General features: G+C 40.6%; 1 protein-coding gene across 16 annotated transcripts in view; it reads left to right on the forward strand.

Moving 5' to 3' along the window:
- Positions 1 to 14,679, forward strand: part of plekha7b (pleckstrin homology domain containing, family A member 7b) — a 114,849-nt gene extending 100,170 nt beyond the window's left edge. For 9 of the 16 annotated variants that reach the window (XM_046857330.1, XM_046857332.1, XM_046857338.1 and 6 more), the window contains 3 exons: positions 797 to 930; positions 1,720 to 1,853; positions 11,356 to 13,547. In XM_046857330.1, coding sequence (XP_046713286.1) covers positions 797 to 930; positions 1,720 to 1,853; positions 11,356 to 11,516 — 429 coding nt within the window. In that variant the 3' untranslated portion in view covers positions 11,517 to 13,547. Of the gene's footprint in view, positions 1 to 796; positions 931 to 1,719; positions 1,854 to 11,355; positions 13,549 to 13,593; positions 13,641 to 13,952 lie in introns of those variants that run through there. The other 7 variants (XM_046857336.1, XM_046857333.1, XM_046857345.1 and 4 more) reach the window with 5 other exon arrangements.
- Positions 14,680 to 21,731: the final 7,052 nt, after the last annotated feature.

The raw sequence follows: 21,731 nt of genomic DNA on the forward strand, positions 1-21,731 counted from the left end.
TGGCGTTTATTTATTAATTATTTATTTATTTATTTGACTTTTATTATGTCTCTAAGCCAAGATTTTTGCTTTATAGCAACTGTGCCATTTTAACCTGAAATCTTTTTTCAGTCTTGGAGTTTGCAATGTTTACATCAAGCTAGCTGGGATTTGAAAAAAAGACTAATGTGGTGAAGTTTAGCCAGCATGCTATACATTTCTGTGTAGTCAGTAATTGTTAATCTAAACCTAATGCAGACTATTTAGAAAAAAAAAGGCCACTCAAGAGCTTCCATTCCAACCAGTGTAAACCGTATCTTTATGGAGCTGGCTTTGTACACAGGGGCATTGTCATGCTGGAACAAGTTTGGGTCTCCTAGTTCAACTGAAAATTTGATATTACTTTATATATACAGGCCAATAGGATGTGTAGAGCTACCTTATGAGAAAAGAAAAAAAAGAGGTTATAAATCATGGAATTGCAGCATAAATTTAAACCCCATTGAGCTGGTTTGGGGTGAACTGAATTGAAGGGGGAACGCAAAGCAGCCTACGAGTGCAACACATTTGAAAGGAACTACAGCTAAATTGTTGGGAAGACTTTCAGAACAATATTTTATTTGTATTGTAGTAAAAAGGCCACGAGTGTGTTTGGCTGTTATATTTGCAAAAGGTGGCTGTTTGGATGAGTCAAAAATGTAGATGAAAAAACAAAACCATTCAATGATTTGTTTAATTAAGATAACAAACTTCATAAATTTGAATTAAAACTGAAAAAAAGTTTTAATTAAGTTCACATTTTTTATGTCTTGGGTAGCTGTCGAAGCCTGACAAGGTTCTCATCCCTGAGCGTTATTTGGACCTGGACCCAGAAGAGCCACTCAGTCCTCAGGAGATGGAGGCACGGCACCGCAAGGTGGAACGCATAAAGAGCATCCTGTCTAAGTCCAGGTACACATACCTACACTGTTCACTGCAGGGTTCTCCACCTAGATTCTGCTTGAGTTCATACTTCAGTCAATTTAAGTATTTAATTAAATACAAATTTCTGTATCTAAATAATTGATTTGTTTTAATTATATGTTAAAAATCATAATCTCATCAGTGCCTCTAGTAAATAAAAAACAAACTCCTACAAATAGGCAAGCAAGCAGGAAAGAAAGAAAGAAAGAAAGAAAGTAAGAAAGAAAGAAAGAAAGAAAGAAAGAAACTGAAATTCTTTTTAGGAGAAACAGGAAAGGAGTGAGGAATGGAATAAAGAAAAGAAGAACACTAGAATAGAAGAAAAGTACAGTAGAAAGAAAGAAAAGAACGAAGCTAGGAAGGAGGAAAGGTAGGAAAGTAATCAAAAAGGGAAGGTAGGAAGAAAGGAAAATATGGTAGATGTTAGTTAAAAAGGAAGGATATATGGAAGGAAGAGTGGAAGGTAGGTGGGAGGGATTGTTAATAAAGGGAAAAAGGATGTTTACAAAGAAAATTCTTCTTTATTTCGTTTATTCGTTTTGTCCTTTTCTTTTCGTTTTACTAGTTTCCTTTTATAAGTTTGTAGGGAATAAAGTTTGGAATTGTATTCATGTTTTCTAAGTGCCAATTGGCCAAAACATAAGACATTTAATAGGAGACAAAGGGTTACTTTAAAACAGTTCTCTTTATATTGACTCTTAAATGTGTGTGTGTGTGTGTGTGTGTGTGTGTGTGTGTGTGTGTGTGTGTGTGTGTGTGTGTGTGTGTGTGAAACAGTGTGCAGAACATTCCGGGTGTGGAGAAGCCAGTGCTTTTGGAACTGGACTCAGCTCTGCAGGATCAGGAGAGGATCATCACTATGTCATATGCTTTGGCCTCCGAGGCTTCAGTCAAGAGCAAGCAGGTGGCAGGTAAATAAAGCAGCCCCCCACCCCCCACAACCACTCATACACATCCCTCTGTGGCTCCGACTCAGCTCTCCTTCACCGTCTATCCACTTAGGATAAGTGTGCACTTGTCTCTATACACGCATGCATGCTCTATGTTCATGCATCACTCTTTGACATTTCTGATTAATGGAGTGACATCGTGGTGCGGACACACACACACACACACACATACACACACACACACACACACAGCTCTCAGACGGTCGCTCGGCTCTCGAGTGCTGTTTGACTTCCTGATGGACACACCTGCAGGAGCCTGAGCCTCAACATATAGCAGTAAGCATCTCATTAACACTCAGGACATCGCACGTTTTTTAGTCAAAACATCTCAAATACCTCAAGTTTTTGAATCTCTACTGGAAAAAGAAACATCTACTAGAGGGAGGTAAAGTAATGAAGAATAAAAGAAAGAAAGAAAGAAAGAAAGAAAGAAAGAAAGAAAGAAAGAAAGAAAGAAAGAAAGAAAGAAAAAAATATATATATATTAGGGCTGTCAATCAATTAAAATATTTAAAAACATTTGTATCTGTTCTAAATGCAAATTAAATTTATACTTATTTTAAGTATTTAAGTATTAATTTTTATTTTATATAAAGTATTTATTTTATACTCTAATCAACATGGGCATGGACAAATATAGATGCTTTATGAACATATATTTATTGTTCGTGAAACCATCCTCAATATAAAGGGTGAAGACAAAATATTCATGTTTTAAATGTTTCCACACAGACGGTTTTAATTGCCGGATATGTGCATCATTGTGGATTTTGCTGATGGATTTGAGACTTGGCGCATCAGAAAAAGAAATGTTTATTTAATAAAAAAAATAAATTCGGTGGAGTTTATCTTTTTTTTTATCTGAGTAAAGAAAGTACATCGTAAATAGAAGGTTTTAATTTTCGCCTCTTTTATATTTACTTATTTCTTAATATATTTCATAAAAATGGTCAAACAGAAATGCTCGCTGCATTAACTGTGTTAATAAAATTATTGCATTCATTATTAAAATGAATTTGCATTAACATGTTAATTTTGACAGCCCTTCTCATTAATCTACACTTAGTAACCCATTATGAAAAAAAATGTAAACAGAATTCTAGAAATGTCTGTATTTTTTTTTTATACAAATTAACTGCAATATTACATGTACATAAATGTGTCTAGGTTACATATTTAACCCTCGTTCCCAGAGGGAAAGAGACGCTGCGTCAATAACGCTTTGCAAACGTTTTCGCGTGAACATGCTTTAAACAACGTGTGTAATCTGTCCAACAGAAAGGCCAGAAGGCTATCAAAAGCATGTTTAGTGGAGACAGCAATAGGGTCTGAAAAGGGAGGTGCTGCAGGGATGCAGGAAATGGTGCATGGAGATGCAGTGTTTAATCCCGCTAGGGAACCAGGGTTACATACGTAACCTAAAGCCATCCTCTTTAGGAACTCCAGCTGCGTCAACAACGCTTTGGGAATGAGTGTCCAGTACTGCCAGACTGACCAATCCATGCCTAGTGTGGATGAGCACAGCTAGATCGAAGGACAGAAGGGCCAGGAGTGGCACTATGGTCAAGGCTGTAGAACCAGCTTGAGACACTCCAGAAGACAAGGCCTTAGAGGCCGCCACACATTTCGAGTCCGGAGTCCGAGTGGGAGACCGGAGGACTCATAAGAGGAGGTGATAGCATCCACAATCGGCCCGCTGATGGTCTTCTTGTTTGCAGGGAGGCCCTTTCTATAGGGACTGTAGCAGACGAACAGCAGCTTCTGTGGACTTAAGCTTCTGCTGGTTTAGGAGCCTGAAAGAAAGGAGGATAGAAAGCATGAAGCATTACAGGTTGTGGGGCAAAAAAGGGCACATTGAGAACATACCCCGGTTTGGGTAGAGAAAGACACTGGCCATGCCTGCGGTAAACTCCAAGAGAGAAGGAGCCACGGAGAGGACCTGAAGGTCCTTCACTCTCTTCAGGGGGAGATGGCCAGCAGAAAAACAGTCTCAACTGTAAGAAATTTTAAGGGCACCTTGGGCTCGAAGGGAAGCTTAGAGCCTCCAAAACAATGGCCAAGTCCCACGCAGGCATGCTAGATCGCACCCAAGATTTTAGCCTCTTGGTACCGCAAACAAAAAACATGTTACTAATGGATTCCTGCACAGCGACTGCTCAGCAAGCGGAGCACAATAAGCAGCAATAGCGGACACATAACCTTTCAGGGTGGAAGTAGTCAACCCCATGGCGAACTGTTCTTGAAGGAATTTTGGCACTGAACCAACCGGGCAGTTAACTGGATCTGATTGGTGGTGTTCGCACCACATAGTGAACAGGTGCCATTTTGCGGGTTACAACCTTCTTGTAGAGGGAGCTCTGGATTGGAGAATGGACTTTAAGTGTCCTGGCATATACGCTACCCTCAAGGACAGCAGCTTCCCCTGGGCCCACAGGAGGACCTGACATGCCAGCTTGTATAGGAGATGAGATCGCAGACCTCCCTGATGGTTGATGTAGGAACCACCGGAGTGTTATCTGTATGGACCAATACATGGTAGCCCTTTAGGTCTAGAGGAAAATGCTTCAATGCTTGAAGCACGGCCAGCAACTTTAAGCAAATTGATATGCCATGTGTGATGGTGCCTTCCCCCCTAGACCATGTGTGGAGCGGCTATTCATAATGATCATAAATCTTTAAACAATACAGAACACTGGAGAGTGAGAATTAACATGAGCACCGGAATGTGTAATTATTAGTAATGTTCTTTCTACAGTCTTTTACTATAATTGTGGTTATAAAACTAGGAGCTACTGAGCAACTCATAAAATAGCTCAACATTTGCGATCATCATAGATCCAACACCAGCTTCTCCATGCCAGAGCCTTTAAACACTCAAGGAGGTCCAGTGTCCAAACTACACATGAAGTGGAATCCAATTGGCACCGGCATGTCTCTAGATGGTTCGGGATGTTTGCGGGGTCGGCATCTACTTGTTTAAAGGTCCACAATTTTCACGAGGTGGGACGTGACTGGGGCTGAAGCAACCTCAGGATGCCTTAGGATGGATAGAGAAAGAGAATCAGAACTGCTGTTCATGATATTAACAAGATGTGAGGGACGCATCTGTCATAAGCTCCACGCAACAACCAGGAACTCCCAGCACAGGACCTGAGACAGGAACCCAGGATCTCTCCACACATCTACGGCAAGTAGGACTTGCCACATCTGGCAGATTGCTAGGTAGTCTGTTAGGGAATTAGTCTCTTGAGACTGATCTTTAGTGTTCTTAGAGCCACCCTGGTGCAGCTCTAGGGGCCTCCAAGTCCCCTGCGGTACCAGGCGGAAACAGGTTTTTGTGAACTATAAAGTACCGGCTGTAGATCCTGGGCTCTCTGTCTGACAAAGGGACCAACTCGGTGGCCTCTTCCTCAAGAGAGTATCTACTTCTTGAAGACCAGAGCCTGCTCGGCCCCACCAGGTTACACACAACTCTATAGAAAGCCTTACAGCTGACAATGCATATCAGAGCAATAACCAAGCCATGAGGTCAAAGGAACTGCAGAGAACTGAGTTATGGGGCTGAATACATATATACATGATATTTAATTGGGAAAAAATTAAAGTACAGAAATTTCTAGAATTCTGTTTCTCATTATGGGTACTAAGTGTAGATTAATGAGAAAAACCTTTTCTTTAGTGTGGTATCAGGCGGCAACATAAGCTAAAAAATGTAAGGTGTCTGAAAACCTTCTAAATGCATATATATATATATATATATATATATATATATATATATATATATATATATATATATATATATATATATATATATATACAGTGCCCTCCACGATTATTGGCACCCCTGTTTAAGATGTGGTCGTGGACCTCTAAAAATTCTCCTTTTTCTTAAAACAACATAGAACCCAAATGCAAAAAAAGAGAAAAATCCAACCTTTTATTTAAGTACATTACTTTGGTGGTAAAAAAATCACACATTTAGAAAAAGGGACTTTTAATTAGTGATTCATGATTTCCTGTTTCCCTGGGGTATAAATATGACGTGACACAGAGGCCTAATTCTCTTACCCATTTGTCAACATGGCAAAGACAAGAGAACACACCATTCAAGTAAGGCAGATGTGTGTCGACCTTCATAAGTCAGGCAATGGCTACAAGAAAATAGCCACTCGCCTTAACTTGCCGGTATCTACAGTCAGAGGAATCATTAAGAAGTTTAAAACAACTGGAACAGTGACCAACAAGGCTGGAAGAGGTCCCAAGTTTATCTTGCCACAACGCACAGTGAGGAGGATGGTAAGAGAAGTAAAAAAATTTCCCAAGCTCACCGTCACAGAATTGCATCAAAGAGTGGCATCTTGGGGTCACAGAGTCTCCAAAACAACCATCAGACGCTCTCTACATGCCAACAAGCTGTTTGGGAGGCATGCAAGGAAAAAGCCTTTTCTCACTAACACTCACAACGTAAACGTCTGGAGTTTGCTAAGCGGTACTGGGACTTCAACTGGGATCGTGTGCTTTGGTCAGATGAGACTAAGATTGAGCTTTTTGGCAACAAACACTCTAAGTGGGTCTGGCTAATGAGTATGCCGAAAAGCACCTCATGCCCACCGTGAAGTATGGTGGAGGATCTGTGATGCTGTGGGCCTGTTTCTCTTCCAAAGGCCCTGGGAACCTTGTTAGGGTGCATGGCATTATGAACGCTTTGAAGTACCAGGATATTTTAAATAAAAACCTGATGGCCTCTGCCAGAAAGCTGAAGATGGGTCGTCATTGGGTCTTTCAGCAGGATAATGATCCAAAACATGTGGCAAAATCTACACAAAAGTGGTTCAGCAGTCACAAACTCAAGGTCCTCCCATGGCCATCTCAGTCCCCAGACCTCAACCCAATCGAAAACCTGTGGGGCGAGCTAAAGAGAAGAGTGCATAAGAGAGGACCCAGGACACTGGATGATCTAGAAAGATTGTGCAAAGAAGAATGGTCAAAAATCCCTCTCTCTGTGTTCTCCAATCTTGTGAAATGTTATAGGAGGAGATTAAGTGCTGTCTTGTTGGCAAAAGGAGGTTGTACAAAGTATTAACATCAGGGTGCCAATAATCGTGGCACACATGATTTCAAGTTTTTTTTTTTCTAAATGTGTGATTTTTACCACCAAAGTAATGTACTTAAATAAAGGTTGGATTTTTCTCTTTTTTTGCATTTGGGTTCTATGTTGTTTTAAGAAAAAGGAGAATTTTTATATATTTTATATATATATACACATACATACATACATACATATAGTAACATTCGAATGGCTAGTAATATGGGTTCTCTTTCAAACATTCGCTCGGTATCTCACTATGGGAATCGCCTCGGGCGTGACCAATCCTGGAAGCATCAATCACACCACGTCTGTCGGCTGACAGACCAATCACGACAGTGATGCGAGTCCCGCCTCCTATATACACCGCTGCTGGCGGTCCCTGCCTCATTCTCGTTCTCTTCCCCGTGAAGATCCTTTTAGGAAGCTATCCTCAGCAGATCCTCTGGGGGCAGTCGTTTAACTGTTCACAGACAGGCCGTTAAGGTGCGTCTCCGAGCGGCTGCTTCTTGGGAGAATATCCACTGTCAGCGGATATTCCCTTCTGCTGTTTTTCTTTTCACATCGCGTCAAGCGAGTATTAACATTATTGTTCGAGACCCGTTTTCGAGAAGCACGTCGTGGTGATCTCGTTGTTTTCCTTTTTTTCCGGTGATTGCACCTCCGTTATGGCAGCTGCGAGTTCATCCGGGTGCACGGCGGGAAGAGTTCAATCCCGACCGTGTGCATGCGGGTCTACGATCTCGGCAAAGACTCTCATCCCTGTGCATCGTGTGCTTAGGAGTTCGGCACGCTCAAACCGTGCTCGCTAACCCGAGTGCTGCCCGCACTGCGCTCTTTTCCGTCAAGGGTTCGAGGCGCCATCTGCAGTCGCGACGCGAATAAGGGAGACCCGTGTCTCTCTCCGCTGCCCGCGGAGAGGGACGAGGCTGCTTCGCAAGCACAGTGCAGCTGGGGAGAGATCATGGACGAGGTTTCTCCTGTCCTTCCTTTACTCTTCGAATCACACTCTCTGCTGGATAACAAGGGTGTGGAGGAGGAAGATGATGAGGTCGCTCATTTTTTGGAGGAGGATTTGGAGGACGGCGAGGAGGATGCTATCCTCCCTCCTGATCTTCTCTCCAGGCCTGGAAGTGCTACAGGCCCTTCCCCCATGCCAGGTGAGCTGGACCTTTGTGGAGGTGTGTAGGAGAGCGGCCAAAAAACTTTCCATCGAATGGCCGTCTCAGCAGGTGCATAGAGTGCCCGTTAAGGGTACTCCACCACCCGTAGAGCTGTCCACCTCCACCCAAATCGCCGAGCTGCTCTATCCTCCTCCTCCCCTTCTCTGCCAGGACGTACAGAAAGGCTGTCCGCCTCCCTTTTTCAGAAGATCTACCGCTCCTCGGCCCTGGCGGTTAGAGCTCTGAATGCCACCTCCATGCTCACGGCTTACCAGGCAGAGCTCATGGAAGAGATGGGGAGGCAGATTGATGCTGGGTCTCCAGATTCTACCTTGTGGGAACAAATCTGCGTCATTGCGGATCTCAACCTGCGTTCCTCTAGGGGAGCGGTCCAGAGCTGCGGCCGCAGCATGGGCCTCGCTGTGGTAGGCGAAAGGGCCCTGTGGTTGGGTTTGACGGGCTTATCGGAGAGGGAGAAGGTGGAGTTCCTTGATGCCCCGATAGAGCCAAAAGCCCTTTTCGGGGCTGCGGTGGTTTCTGGTGGGGAGGCTCGCCAGAAACAGCCCGAGCCCAGGAACAAGACCTCTTTGCAGCGGCAGCTGCTAGGCATCGCCCAGCGGACCCTCAGGGAGGGAAGAAAAGGCGGGCGACCTAGCCTGTGGTCTGATTTTGGGTCAAAAGAGAGGTGGCAGCACTCTCGGAGTTTCTGTAGCACCCCTCGACTCATCTCAGGAGTCTTGTCTTGGCGTTGGGGAGCGTTTCAAAGACTGTGTTCGACGAACAAAATTTCTCCGGTTCGGTTGGAGTGTTGGCACCAGTTCCCCCAGTGCCCGGAAAGTTACTTCTCCCCTCTCCGCCCGCGGGGTTATGCAAGAGAGAGAGCAGAATGTTCCATGTTCGTCAAAATTTATTAAAGATTTGTTCTGTGCATCCAGGCAGTGGGCCGAGGGCACAGATGTGTGTGATAAAGAGAAAAGTGAAAAAATCCACACACACAATAATAAAACTCGAACCAGAGTTGCAACCCCATGGATGGTGCCACCGCGCCGCCTGTCAGCGAGAGCCGCAGAGGCCTGCTCTCTGCTTGCGCGGAGAGTTGGCGCGCATGCGCAGTTCGTCATTGGGTGTATTCCACAATACAGCGGGGATATCGCCTGCAATTTGCCGTGAGACCACCGCTTTTCAGCGCCGTGATTTGGTCGACAGCAGAGGGCGAATCTGCTCAGGTTTTGGAGGACGAAATAACCTCCTTACTGAGCAAAGGGGTAATTTGATCGGTGCCGCGAGAGGACAGCCAGCTCGGCTTTTACTCCCGGTACTTTGTCGTTCCAAAGAAAGGGGGGTCTCCGTCCCATTCTGGATTTACGGAACCTCAACAAACACCTTAGAAAGTACAAGTTCAAGATGCTCACTTTGAAAGCTTTGTACAGTGTTATTCGTCCCAGAGATTCGTTACGTCAGTGGATCTGAAGGACGCGTATTATCACATAAGCATTTATCCGGCACACAGAAAATTCCTACGCTTTGCCTATCAGGGCACAGCCTACGAATATTTGGCGGTTCCAACAAGATTTTCCAACTCCTGCACGATCGACCCTGGCCTCTCCCGTTGCGCAGGGATCTCCTCTCGCAAGCGCGCGGAGAGATTTTTCACCCGGCACCGGACAGAGTAGCTCTCTGGGCCTGGCTCGTGAGAGGATGAATCTCAGCGTAGCTGGTTTGCCTCCGAGGGTGATTGAGACGATTCAGAATGCGAGAGCAGCTTCGACGCGCTCTGCATATGATAGGAAGTGGAGTGTGTTTGAACTATGGTGTGCTCAGAGACATATCGTCCCTTTTCACTGTTCTGTGGCAGATGTGTTGTGCTTTTTGCAAGAACTTTTGGATAAGGGCAGGGCTTTTTCAACCGTTAAGGTTTATCTCGCCGCTGTTTCTGCATGCCACGTAGGGATTGACGGTAATACTATCGGTCATTACCCGCTCGTGTGCAGGTTTATGAAGGGAGCGCGGCGTCTAAGCACGTTCTCAAAGCCGCTGGTTCCGCCATGGGATCTGTCAGTGGTCCCGAGCGTGCTCTCTCAGTCTCCTTTTGAGCCGATAGGGAGTATTGACTTGAAGCTCCTGTCGCTGAAGGTCGCTTTGTTATTGGCTCTTTCTACCGCGAAGCGGGTTAGTGAACTTCATGCTTTGTCAGTTCATAACTTCTGTATGCGGTTTGCTTCGGATTTCTCACAAGTGGCTCTCAAGACTAATCCGGCATTTTTCCCGAAGGTGAGCGAGTCAGCTTTCGCCTGCAGGCAGGTGGATTTGGTGGCTTTTCATCCGCCTCCTTTTTCCTCAGCGGAGGAGGAGCGGCTTCACTGTCTGTGTCCTGTCCGTGCGTTACGTCACTATGTTGACAGGACGAAGGGTTTGAGACGGAGTAATCAGCTGTTTGTTTCATGGGTCGATTCCCGTAAGGAAGTCCCGTTCCGACAGCGCCTGTCCCATTGGCTCGTGGAGGCTATTATAATGTGTTATAATAGCGTGGGTCTCAACCCTCCGGAAGGACTGAGGGCTCATAGTACCCAAGGCTTGGCCACTTTGTGGGCGTTTTTTTAAGGGTGTTTCTATTCAGGACATCTGTGCGGCAGCATGCTGGGCTTCGCCGCACACTTTTGTCCGTTTTTATAGGCTGGATGTCACGGAGCCTTCGCTGGCTCATTCCGTCCTGAGTGTGTAATATATATTGTGTATATATTGTAGGTATGATTATATATACATGTATTTGTCTATATAGATGTGTTTTTGGTCATGTATACGTGTATGCGTAAGGGAATGACAACGGGTGATGAAAACATCGTGGTTCGGATGTTTGTCATTTCTCTCGCTTTTCCACTCTCTTCAGTGAGAGGGATTATCTTTTTTTTTTCACATCACTGAGTTGGTTGACACCTGCTTCGGACAGCATATCTGCAATACGGGAGTTGTCTATATCCCATAGTGAGATACCGAGCGAATGTTTGAAAGAGAACCGGGGTTACGTAAGTAACCTAAAGTTTTTTTTTCCATTGTAATTTCTGTGTGTTTGTGTGTGTGTGTGTGTGTGCGGCATTTTCACGTGTGTGTGTGTGTGTGTGTGTGTGTGTGTGTGTGTGTGTGTGTGTGTGTGTGTGTGTGTTTACGCGTGTCTATTATTAACACGTCTCTTGTCCTGATCTCTGTTTCTATGTAGTTTCTCCGGAGGTTAACAGCCCCACTATGCTTCCTCCACCTCCTCTTCCGCCTCCTCCTCCTCCTCTCCCTCCTTCTGCTGTCGCTCCTGTCGTGTCCTCCCCTCAAACTCTTCCTCCTCCTCCACCTCTAAGCAATGGATTTCACTACACCTTTGTCTAATCAGAGCAAACAAAAGTAAGATACTAACATGCTAACTACTTTACCGCACTTCTGCATTTCTGCTAATTGTTTCCCTAGCGTGCATGTGTGCATGGCGTGTGCGGGTGTATGTGTGTTAACACTTTGTGTGCATGCCTGATTATGCATGACTCTATGAGAAGACAGAGTTTCTCTCCCCTTCCAAGCAGCCAGCTGCCTCCACATCTGGAGCAGAAACAGTGTGTGAATTGTCTGTTAATAGCCTTTTGTGAGGCACAAACAAATGGCTTTTTTTCTGTCAATTGTGTAATTAACAAAGAGCTGCAGGTTCCTATGGGTTGCACACCTTCTTCATGCTGCCAAACACCAGTTGCTTTGCCATCTGTAAAGCTCCAGAAGTGATTAGAGCGAGTAACACAGGAATGATATGTGCAGTGTCTTTACAGTTGCCCTGCTGTTAGAAACACATACCAGTTCCTGTTTCTGTGTGTGTGTATGTGTGATTGTGTGTGTGATTGTGTGAGATGAGTTTTTCAGCACTGATCAGCTATTACAAAAAAAAAAACATTGAAAAAAATGAATATCATTGTGTCAGTTCTGAAAATTGACATGTTACAAGCAGGAAAAATGGGAAAAACATCAGGATATGTGCTACTTTGTCAAAAACCCAAATTCTGATGTCTAGATGACTGGGTCAGAGCTTCTTGTGGGGTTTTCCGGATGCAGTTGTTATTACCGCCCAAAAGTGCTGCAGGGAATTAGAACAGGTGAACAGGAGACAGGGTTCCATGAGCGCTTGATTCTTACTGATGCATGCGAGGAGCAAAGAATTTGTCTGTCTGATCTGATCCCATAGAAGAGTTACTGCAGCACAGATTGCTGAAAAAGTTCATGTTGGCTCATGTTAGAATGGAGTTAGAACTCACAGAGAGGGTATCCGGCTCCTACAGGACATCAGAACTTGACCATGGAGGAATTGAAGACGGCCTGGTTTGATTAATCATATTTTCTTGTACATCATGTGCTTTATTTACCTGAGGAAGAGATGCCACTGTGCTATGGGACGAGGCAATGTAATGCCCCAGATGATGTTCTTCTAGAAAACCTTGAATGCTGTAATTCATTGGATGTTATTTTGGAAGTTGCATCCCACCTGTCTAAAAATTGATGCAAAAAAAAGTTAGAACCTTTAAGGGCAATAGCAATTCTTATAGACTGGTCTTTTTCAGCAGGATAATGTTACCTGCACATCCACACAGAAAAATAATTGTTCATGAATAGTTTGGTAGACTTGACAAAGTCTAGTAGTCCACTAAGTCCAGTAGTAGTTCGGCCTCCAACTTCCAGAGATCCAATCGGATAAAGCTTCTGTGGGATGGGTTGGACAAACATGTCTGAACCATGAAGACTTCAACTCACAACCATTACATTTATAGAATTTGACAGACTTACAACTGGGCAGTTGAGGGTCGTTCTCAAGGGCCAAACAGTGGCAGTTTGGTGGTGCTGGGATTTAAACTTGTGACCCTCTGATCCAGAGCCCAATGCCTTAACCACTGAGCTGCCAACTCTCTTTAAAGGATCTGCTGCTAATTTACTAAAATACTGTATGAAGCACAGATTTAAAGGTCCTGTGGGGTCCAAGAGACACAGGGGAGAAGTACAAGATATTGGGCAAATGGTTTTAATGTTATAGCTAATTAATGTATAAATATAAAATTACATAAATCTATAAGATGCAGTTTTATTACAGTGCCTAAGATGGATTTTTGATGAACGTATATAGTTGTTGATCTTTTCTTTCTGATTCTTTCTTTCTTTCTTTCTTTCTTTCTTTCTTTCTTTCTTTCTTTCTTTCTTTCTTTCTTTCTTTCTTTCTTTCTTTTTTCCTTTATTCCTTCCAAATAGGTATGCTATAAATGAACAAAATAGACATGAATGTTGTGCGCAGTGATTTAAAAATTATTGTGTGCATGGCATGTGTGTGTCTGTGCATGGTGTGTCTGTGTGTGAGTGTGTGTGTGTGTGTGTGTGTGTGTGTGTGTGTGTGTGTGTGTGTGGTATTTAACCGGGTCTCTTTTTTTACCCTGCCATGCAGCAGACAGAGTGAGGGAGGAGAACTTTTATCTCCCTCTATACAGTAAGGTAGCGTTTCTCTCACAGACATGTGACTCTGTTCCACGTCCATCTTACAGTTCAGCCTTTCATTTGTATAACATGCAGTCACATCAATGCAGCATAAATTCTTATGAATTCTGTCCTTTCTATTCCTTCTTATTTTTTTATTTCATTCTTTGTTTTATTTTTTAACCTTCTTCTTGATCTTTTTTCATTGTTGATATTTTCAATCTTTTTTGTCATTAATTTCAGTTTTCTAAAATGTTTTATGTTGTGTATTGTTGTATTTGTGTTATTACTGACACTTTATTGTATTTTTTTGTGTGTGTATTTTTCTAGCCAAAGCCGTGTCCGGTCATTGAGGTGCTATCCCACGTCGATCACTCGCTCTCTCTTCGTTCTTTTAACGGTTGACGAAAAAAGACTCTGAACATCGGTTTTTACGTCTTTCGTAGATGAGACATCTGCACGTCTACGTGCTTTTGGAGCTACGCCTCAAAAAATATCATTGCGGAGGGAAGATAAACTAAACAAACAGACTCGCACGTGAAGCAGGCGAGCGTTTTGCCATGGACACTGCTGTGATAATAAAAAGCTGAACACAGAGCTAGTAGTACGATAGGAAAGTTCATTTGCACTTTTGTACTCATGCACTGCATCGTAGAGCAAACACAAGTTTCATCATCATCCAGGCTCTCGAGGAGGAACAGGATAAAAAGGATGAGAATATTTAGAAAGCAGAAAGTATTACATTTTAACAGGGTGGATGACGGTACAGATGTTTGAAAAGTTTGATCGATTGTATTTTTGTTGACGGAGATGCTATTCTTACACCAAAATCACAAAATATTTTTTTTTGTATCTAGTGTATCTAGCACTGCCAGGTTCCACTTAGCTTGCTAAATGAGCTTTATTTTTGCGGACATTGTTTGTTGAATTAACAATATTTTTTTTCTTGTGGAATTCTCACAGGAGGGATGGAGGGAGGTAGGGAGGGAACATAGCGTTCTCTGTTTTTGTTTTGTTTTTTTATGAAGATGTAAATATTAAAAATATTAACAAATATCAGAAAAAACCTGTGTAAACTTGTTTTGTCATCCAATCAAAAACGTATCGACCGATGCGGGAATATTGCTTGTTCATAGGTCCAAAATACGTAAGAATTTTAAAGACAGATTAGCGTACCCTGTATTGACACCGGTTTCAGAGTTAACGCCGTTAACACCTCTCTGTAAGGTGCAAATGAAATGGATTTTTTTATTTTTTGTGAAACATGTCTGTTCTATTGTAGCTTTTCAGCTTGCTTTGGATGAGGGCAGAAAAAAATCATTCATTTCAAAATTCCTTTCACGCGCTTTTAGGTTTTTTTTTTTTTTTTTTTTTTTTAAAAGCTTATGCGACACAATGACTTGTTTCCTCCAGCTACCCAGAAAGTACAATGGATAAGTAGAAACAAAATGCGCTCTCATCACGGCTCCAAGGATTCTCTTTGACTTGTTTTATTGATTGCTTTGACCTCTTTACATGCGTTTTTCTTTTTTCCATTTTTGGAGAATTTGCCGCTATCCGGCTTAGCAGTGAATACAAATTATTTTTTTTATTTAAAAGCGAACGCAAGGGCAAGAAAATTTTCACCCTCGCTCTTTAGTTCAAAAGGTTCTGGTTTTAAAAAAGGTTTTTTTTATATATATATATATATTTTTTACTAATTTGTTCTATTTTACCCATTGCTCTATAGTATTAAATCTGCTATGTCCTTGAAAACCAGATGGACAATATCTATAGGTGTGAATGTCCAGCTCTGGTGTGTTTGATTTTCTTTTTTATTCTGTCTCACACTGTGTTGCATTTTATCGATCGTTTATATAGAATCGATACAGTGGAGCAGTGCAATCAGACGTTTTTTTGCTGTGAACATTGGTTTCATTGTGGCAGGTTTTATTAGCAGCAGAATTAATCATTTTTACCAATGTGGAAAACTTATACATTCACAGTCAAGGACTTTCTTTACAGACGATTTGTGCAAGACTTAAGTTAGATATTATACAGTAAGTCTTGTGGTCTTTATTAAACATCGTTGTCCTGAAAAAAAAAGAAACAAGAATAAAAACTACTATGCTACAAATATCTGATATAAAGTAATAATATGTGGAATTATACACGTGTACTGTTAACGAGCAATATCAGCAAGAACTACAGCACCTAATAGAGAGATTGAAGACAGTTTGCTTGAGTGCAAATACATTATCAGTTGCTCAAGGTGGTGTGAATTACTTTTGTGTTAACTGTAACTGTAACACAGGACAGAGAACATTTTTACTTCTGAGCACTAAGACACACACTTCCTTCATGATGCTTATATTTAAAGTCCATTCTTTGTGACATCGATATGTGCTTCAACACTACACAGCAATGGTAGGTATCAAAGGTTTACACACCCCTGTTCAATTATACAATGTATGGACAAAGGTTTGTGGACACCTGACCAAAAGTTTCATAAGTTTCATAAATTGCTTCATACTATTCGACATTAAGTCCCCATAGTGGAACATCATCTGCAATCTACTGTCAAGCTGTTCCACAAAATTTTGTGTGCTTGTGGAGATTTTTACTCATTCAGGGCTTCCCAGGGGTGTTAGTGAAGTCAGGTACTGATGTAGGTTGAGGAGGTCTGGAGTGCACTTAGTGTTCCAATTCATTCCAAGTTCAAGTGAAGGGAAATTTTTAAGTTACTTAAGACATCCTATACAATTGTGTGCCTCCAAATTTGTGGAAACAGTTTGGGGAGGAGTCAAAGTCTAGAAAAGTCAGGTGACCCAATACTTTTTGTCCATATAGAGTAAGTCATGTAAGATCATTTTTGCACAAAATAAATATCATGCAGAATATCATTAACAATATTACTTTGTGAAGTCTCGTTTGTGCAGACGGATTGATATTAACACTACATATGTGGGTGATAGACATCATGATATGTTTGATGAATTTCTCACAGGTAATGTAGGTGGTAGGTGGTATTCATCTTCACATCATTTTTCAAACATTGGCTTTCATTTGTACATGATTGGTTTATTTACCTGTTAATTTTTTTAAACATGTCGATGTTATCATTTATTTAGGTTTCGATTTTCAGATATTTAAATTTTTGGTGACTCTTACATTATTTTTGTTTTGCACACAATTTATATATTTTTTTATATACAGTGCCTTCATAAAATATTTAAACCATTTTTATGTATGATTCAGCCTTATGCAAAAATGCTTGAAATAATTATTTTTAACCACAAAAAAATGGAAATTCTTTCCCCATAATAACAAAAAAAAACTGAATGTGGTAACTTGTGACAGCACATTGATTTTAAAAAACAACAAAACAAAATACATACTGAAATATCACATTGACATAAGTCCCCTCTTCATTCTTAGCTATGACATTTAAACTTGATCTCAGGCACATCACCAGTTCTCTGGATCATCTCTTAGATTTTTCTACAATTTAATTGATTTAGGTCGATTAGGTCTCAGCCAGATGACACCAATTTCTAATTTGAGTCTGGTTCTTCTCGAGGATTCTTTCTCCAATAGTTTTTGGAAATTGTTTCCTCATCACTATCACCTCTTGCTCACTCATTGGTATAAACATATAGGGATACATTTCTGAATTTCAAATGTATATTGTTAATGTATTTATTTATATAAAGCTGCTTTCTGACAGTGTTCACTGTTGAAAGCACAGTTCAAATAAAATGTAAGTAAATGTATGCAAGTCCATTTGTGGAAAATTCAACAAATTGGACATGCTTTGGAGAAATCACACACCGGTCTGTATAAGGTCTAACAGTTGAAACAGCAAATCAGATAAAAATCAAAACAAGCCATGGATGTGGAACTCAGAGACAGGATTGTGTCTGTAAGAAGGCTACAAAATGTTTTCAAACAAACTGACCAATCAGAATAAAGGGGCCTTGGTGACAAAGAAAAGAGCCCAAGAACCTGATGGCTTCTCTTGTTAAGCTCAAGAAATCATATGAGGAGATTGCAGAAAGTTCTTGAAGAACAAGAATTGGGCTTTATGGTTACCAAGCTGACGTAGCTGCTTGCAATTTGCTTTTTGCTTAATGTTTTCATGCTTTCATAAGTCCTGCACTGGATAAGATTCAGTCAGGTCAGTCTGCCATAAAGCACAGATTAGTGGAGGGTTGCAGTGATTGCTGATTTTCGTTGAAGGCAATGATTCACCACAAATGGCATTGTATTCGCAACTTTATTCCATTTTATTTTATGAATAGACACAGAGGCTAAAGGTTCTTTTTTTTTTAAAGTGGAGTTGCGTTTGGGTTTTGAATGCATTCAGTGTCCTTCATCTGAAAGAAAGAATGTCACCTTGAGAAGATTGGAAAAGTGTAGCTTCATTTATTCATCGTGGTGATTAAGAAGAAATGGGGTAAAAAATCGACCATGTCTACCATCTTAAAAAGGGTTCTTTAAGGGTTCTTTGGATAATTATGGGTGCTTTACACTTAACATGTTGTAGTGGATGTACAATGAGACAAAACAGAAAAGTAACAACACAAAAACAACCCGTTTTCTGAGTCTTGATAATGTTTGTCTATATCAAGATAGGAGGAACCAGTATTAACCAATAGAAATGCAAACCCTGGGTTTTTTTTAGCAGGTGTTTATTTGTGAAACAGCACCATATTTTTCTTTTTTTTTTTTTTTTTTACTAAAATCCTTTAAACAATGTTTTCATCAGGAGCATTCAGGTGCATTCCGAGTACATTTAGATCAGACACATAAACACTATGGACAAAGATTTTAAGACACCAGACTTTTCAGCTATATCTGATTCTTCCCCAAACTGTTACCACAAAGTTGAAGGCACACAATTGCACAAGATGTCTTAGGATGCATCATTTAATGTTCCCTTCAAATAAAACAGAAGAATCAGATCTGTTTTAGCATGACAATGCCCCTGTGCACAAATATTCAAGAATGTTTACATGGGTTGGAGTGGAATATCTTAAGTGGCCTGTTATAGAACTCTAACCTTATCTCAGCTGAAAACCCTGAGATCAATTGTAAAACTGACTATACCCCAGACCTCCTCTTCGTACATCAGTCCCTGATTTTACTTGTGGCTGAATAAACAAAAATCTCCACATGCACACTCAAACTCTAGTGGAACATCTTCCCAGAAGATTATTATTATAGTATCTAGGGACTGAATGTGGAATGGGATGTTCAAAAAGCATATACAAATCTGATTTTTAATTTTGAAAAAAATGTTAAGAAGGTAAGGGAGTAGTGCATGTTTTGAAATTGATATTCTTTTTGAATAAAAGCACATGATTTTTCTGTATATTCTTGTATTTATTTTAGCATTATTTTTATGTATAGGATGAACACCTCTTTGTGGTGATAAGGAAGATTATGAGCAACCCTACATAGAAAAAGTGAGAGTGAGGACTGGTGATGATTGAGGTAAAGATGGTGGAACAGCCATTGTATCAAAGGAAGAAAGAAACTTTAGTACTGTATACCACTAATATATTAATGACTGCAAATTTGGCTTTCATTCTCATTATTTAGCAACTGCACTTATTGATATCTTTAATGAGGTGTATTTATAGCCATAATCACAAAAAAATAGCTTGAATTCCAAATATCACATTAGCTTTGAATATTGTTGAATTCTGTGGTCATGATGAATACACTTTTTAAAATACAGCCCAAATTTCTTTACATCTGTAACATGCATATTTTCAGGATTTCCCAAACTTCCCCCTTTTTACCAGAAGGTCAAATAATCATCATTAAAGAAGAATCAATCACCCAATCATGGCACTTCTTTTGTTATGTTAATGGTACACACCTATAATTTCTTAGCATTGATGTGAGGCTCTAGGTTTTTGTGTTGCTTCTCAGGCCTGACAAAATGCAAAATAGAAAATGTTCAGAAGGAAATGAAGTTCTGGTGTGTCTGTGAAATGAGACAGAGAACATTGTGTGCTCAGAGGAATCTGGGGAATAATTACCTCCATGAAATACACTTGACAATGAAATTTAACAGATGTTTATGGGGTCGAGATGTAATACCACCTTTGGACTTAATACCACCACTGGGGGAATAAATTAGGAGACAAAAAATTTGTGGTCATGGTCTTTCTGGGATTTTAATTCCCTTATGTGTATTAACAACACATTCATAGTTTTTTCCACTTTTTTGACAGTTAGTATCACTATCATTTTCTGGCCAGACATTTAGACAAGGTCACCTTCAATCTTTACTTTTCACTTCTTACTGGTCAATAAGGCCACAAGGTGACAATCTGGATTTCTTCAGTTAAAAAATCCAGGCGCTTTTACTTTACCTCCTTGTTTTTTTGTGCATACAAATCCCAATGTAAAATATTTAAGACACAAATCATCTTCCAACCCAAAGACAATCATTTTTTTCTGAAATGTTTTTGTTCCTCTTATAATACAGCAATTTTCCAACAATTAAAATGTCATTTATTAAGCAGTGACACATCACAATGACAATTTTTAAAATCATTTATAATTACATGTAGTGTTGCAGAACATCTACAGAACAAGTGAATTTGTGTTTTAACTTAAACATTATAGCAGCTATAAAAAGTCATTCCTGAACCAGCTTCTCTTTTCTTTGTCTTTAGATGTTAATAAAAAAAAAGAAAATCATTAATTCCTCTGTCCTGAATATAAGGTGTATATTGAACTGTGACAAAGCAATGATACTGGAGATTACCTCCATGAACTATAGTCATCTTCACCATATTACGTGAAAGTGTAAATTCAGAACAATTAAGTATAAAAAGAATGTATCTGAACAAACATAAACAAGCAGTGTGAGCAGAAGTTCAATCCTTAGACATATTTCATTCAATTTTGCCTATTTTACCAATACAAAAGCAACTAATATAAGAATCTTCAGCTATTTTATCTTTGATTTAGCACATGCAGCAAAGCAGCATTATTTAAAATGCAATCCGAATACCTTTGAGAGAACTGTTATAAATTCTTTTGGATGTTTTGAATGACAAGATTCGTACAATCTGAATAAGTCAAACTGTGTTTATTTGATCGACAGTGAAGATCTTCCTCTGATAGGTTAGTAATATAAAGAAGGCAGCACTGATTAGCAGATCCTGTTAGCATGTCAAAAAACATTTCCTTTCAACAAAACAAGTCTTTCATGGTCCATTAACTCTTGCCAGTAGACTAACAGTATAGGTACAAGAAGGTTGGGGGGGGTGGGTGTCTTCAGGGGGATTGGGGGCTTTTTGTAAATACACGGCTGAGGTGAAATGCCCTTGAGGCTCTTGTTTGATCTAACAGTCCATTTAAGTCGGGGAAGCCTTTTTGCTGTACCTTTCACGTTGCATTAAGGCAGAAAGAGACAAAGAAACACTCGAGGGCCTGGCCTGTGAAAAAAACAAAAGCATCCAATGTGCTTTTTTCTCGAGGTGTTGTGAATCGTTAAGTAGGCTGACCTGGATACAGTGTTGAACCTGTCACTAACAGCAAGTTTTATCTTTAATGTAAAATGAAATGTTAATTTACAGTATATTCTCAGTAAAGTACACTGTGATTTTGTTTTAATTTAAACTCACTGAAAAATATTTAAATCAGTATTGAATCATTTGTGATTTAGCTAAATATTATAAATATTTATATTAAATTGGAAATTTTAATGGTGTGTGTGTGTGTGTGTGTGTGTGTGTGTGTGTGTGTGTGTGTGTGTGTGTGTGTGTGTGTGTGTGTGTGTGGGGATGTGGTGACATGATGTCATAGGGCTATTTAGACCTAGGAAATGAGTGAGTGAGTAATAGAGTGAATGAGTATGTGAGTGAATTAGTGAATGAGGGAGTAAGGAGTGAATAAGTGAGTGAGTAGGAAAGTAAATGAGTAAGTGGTGAGTGAGTGGAGTGAGGAGTGAGTGAGTGAGTGAGTGAGTGAGTGGTGAGTGAGTGAGTAAGTGAGTGAGTGAGTGAGTGGTGAGGAGTGAGTGGTGGTGAGTGAGTGAGTGAGTGGAGTGGTGAGTGAGTGAGTGAGTGGTGGTGAGAGTGATTGGTGGTGAGTGAGTGAGGTGAG

This window comes from Silurus meridionalis, chromosome 9 (assembly GCF_014805685.1).
Source record: "Silurus meridionalis isolate SWU-2019-XX chromosome 9, ASM1480568v1, whole genome shotgun sequence".
In the NCBI taxonomy this organism is placed as follows: domain Eukaryota; kingdom Metazoa; phylum Chordata; class Actinopteri; order Siluriformes; family Siluridae; genus Silurus; species Silurus meridionalis.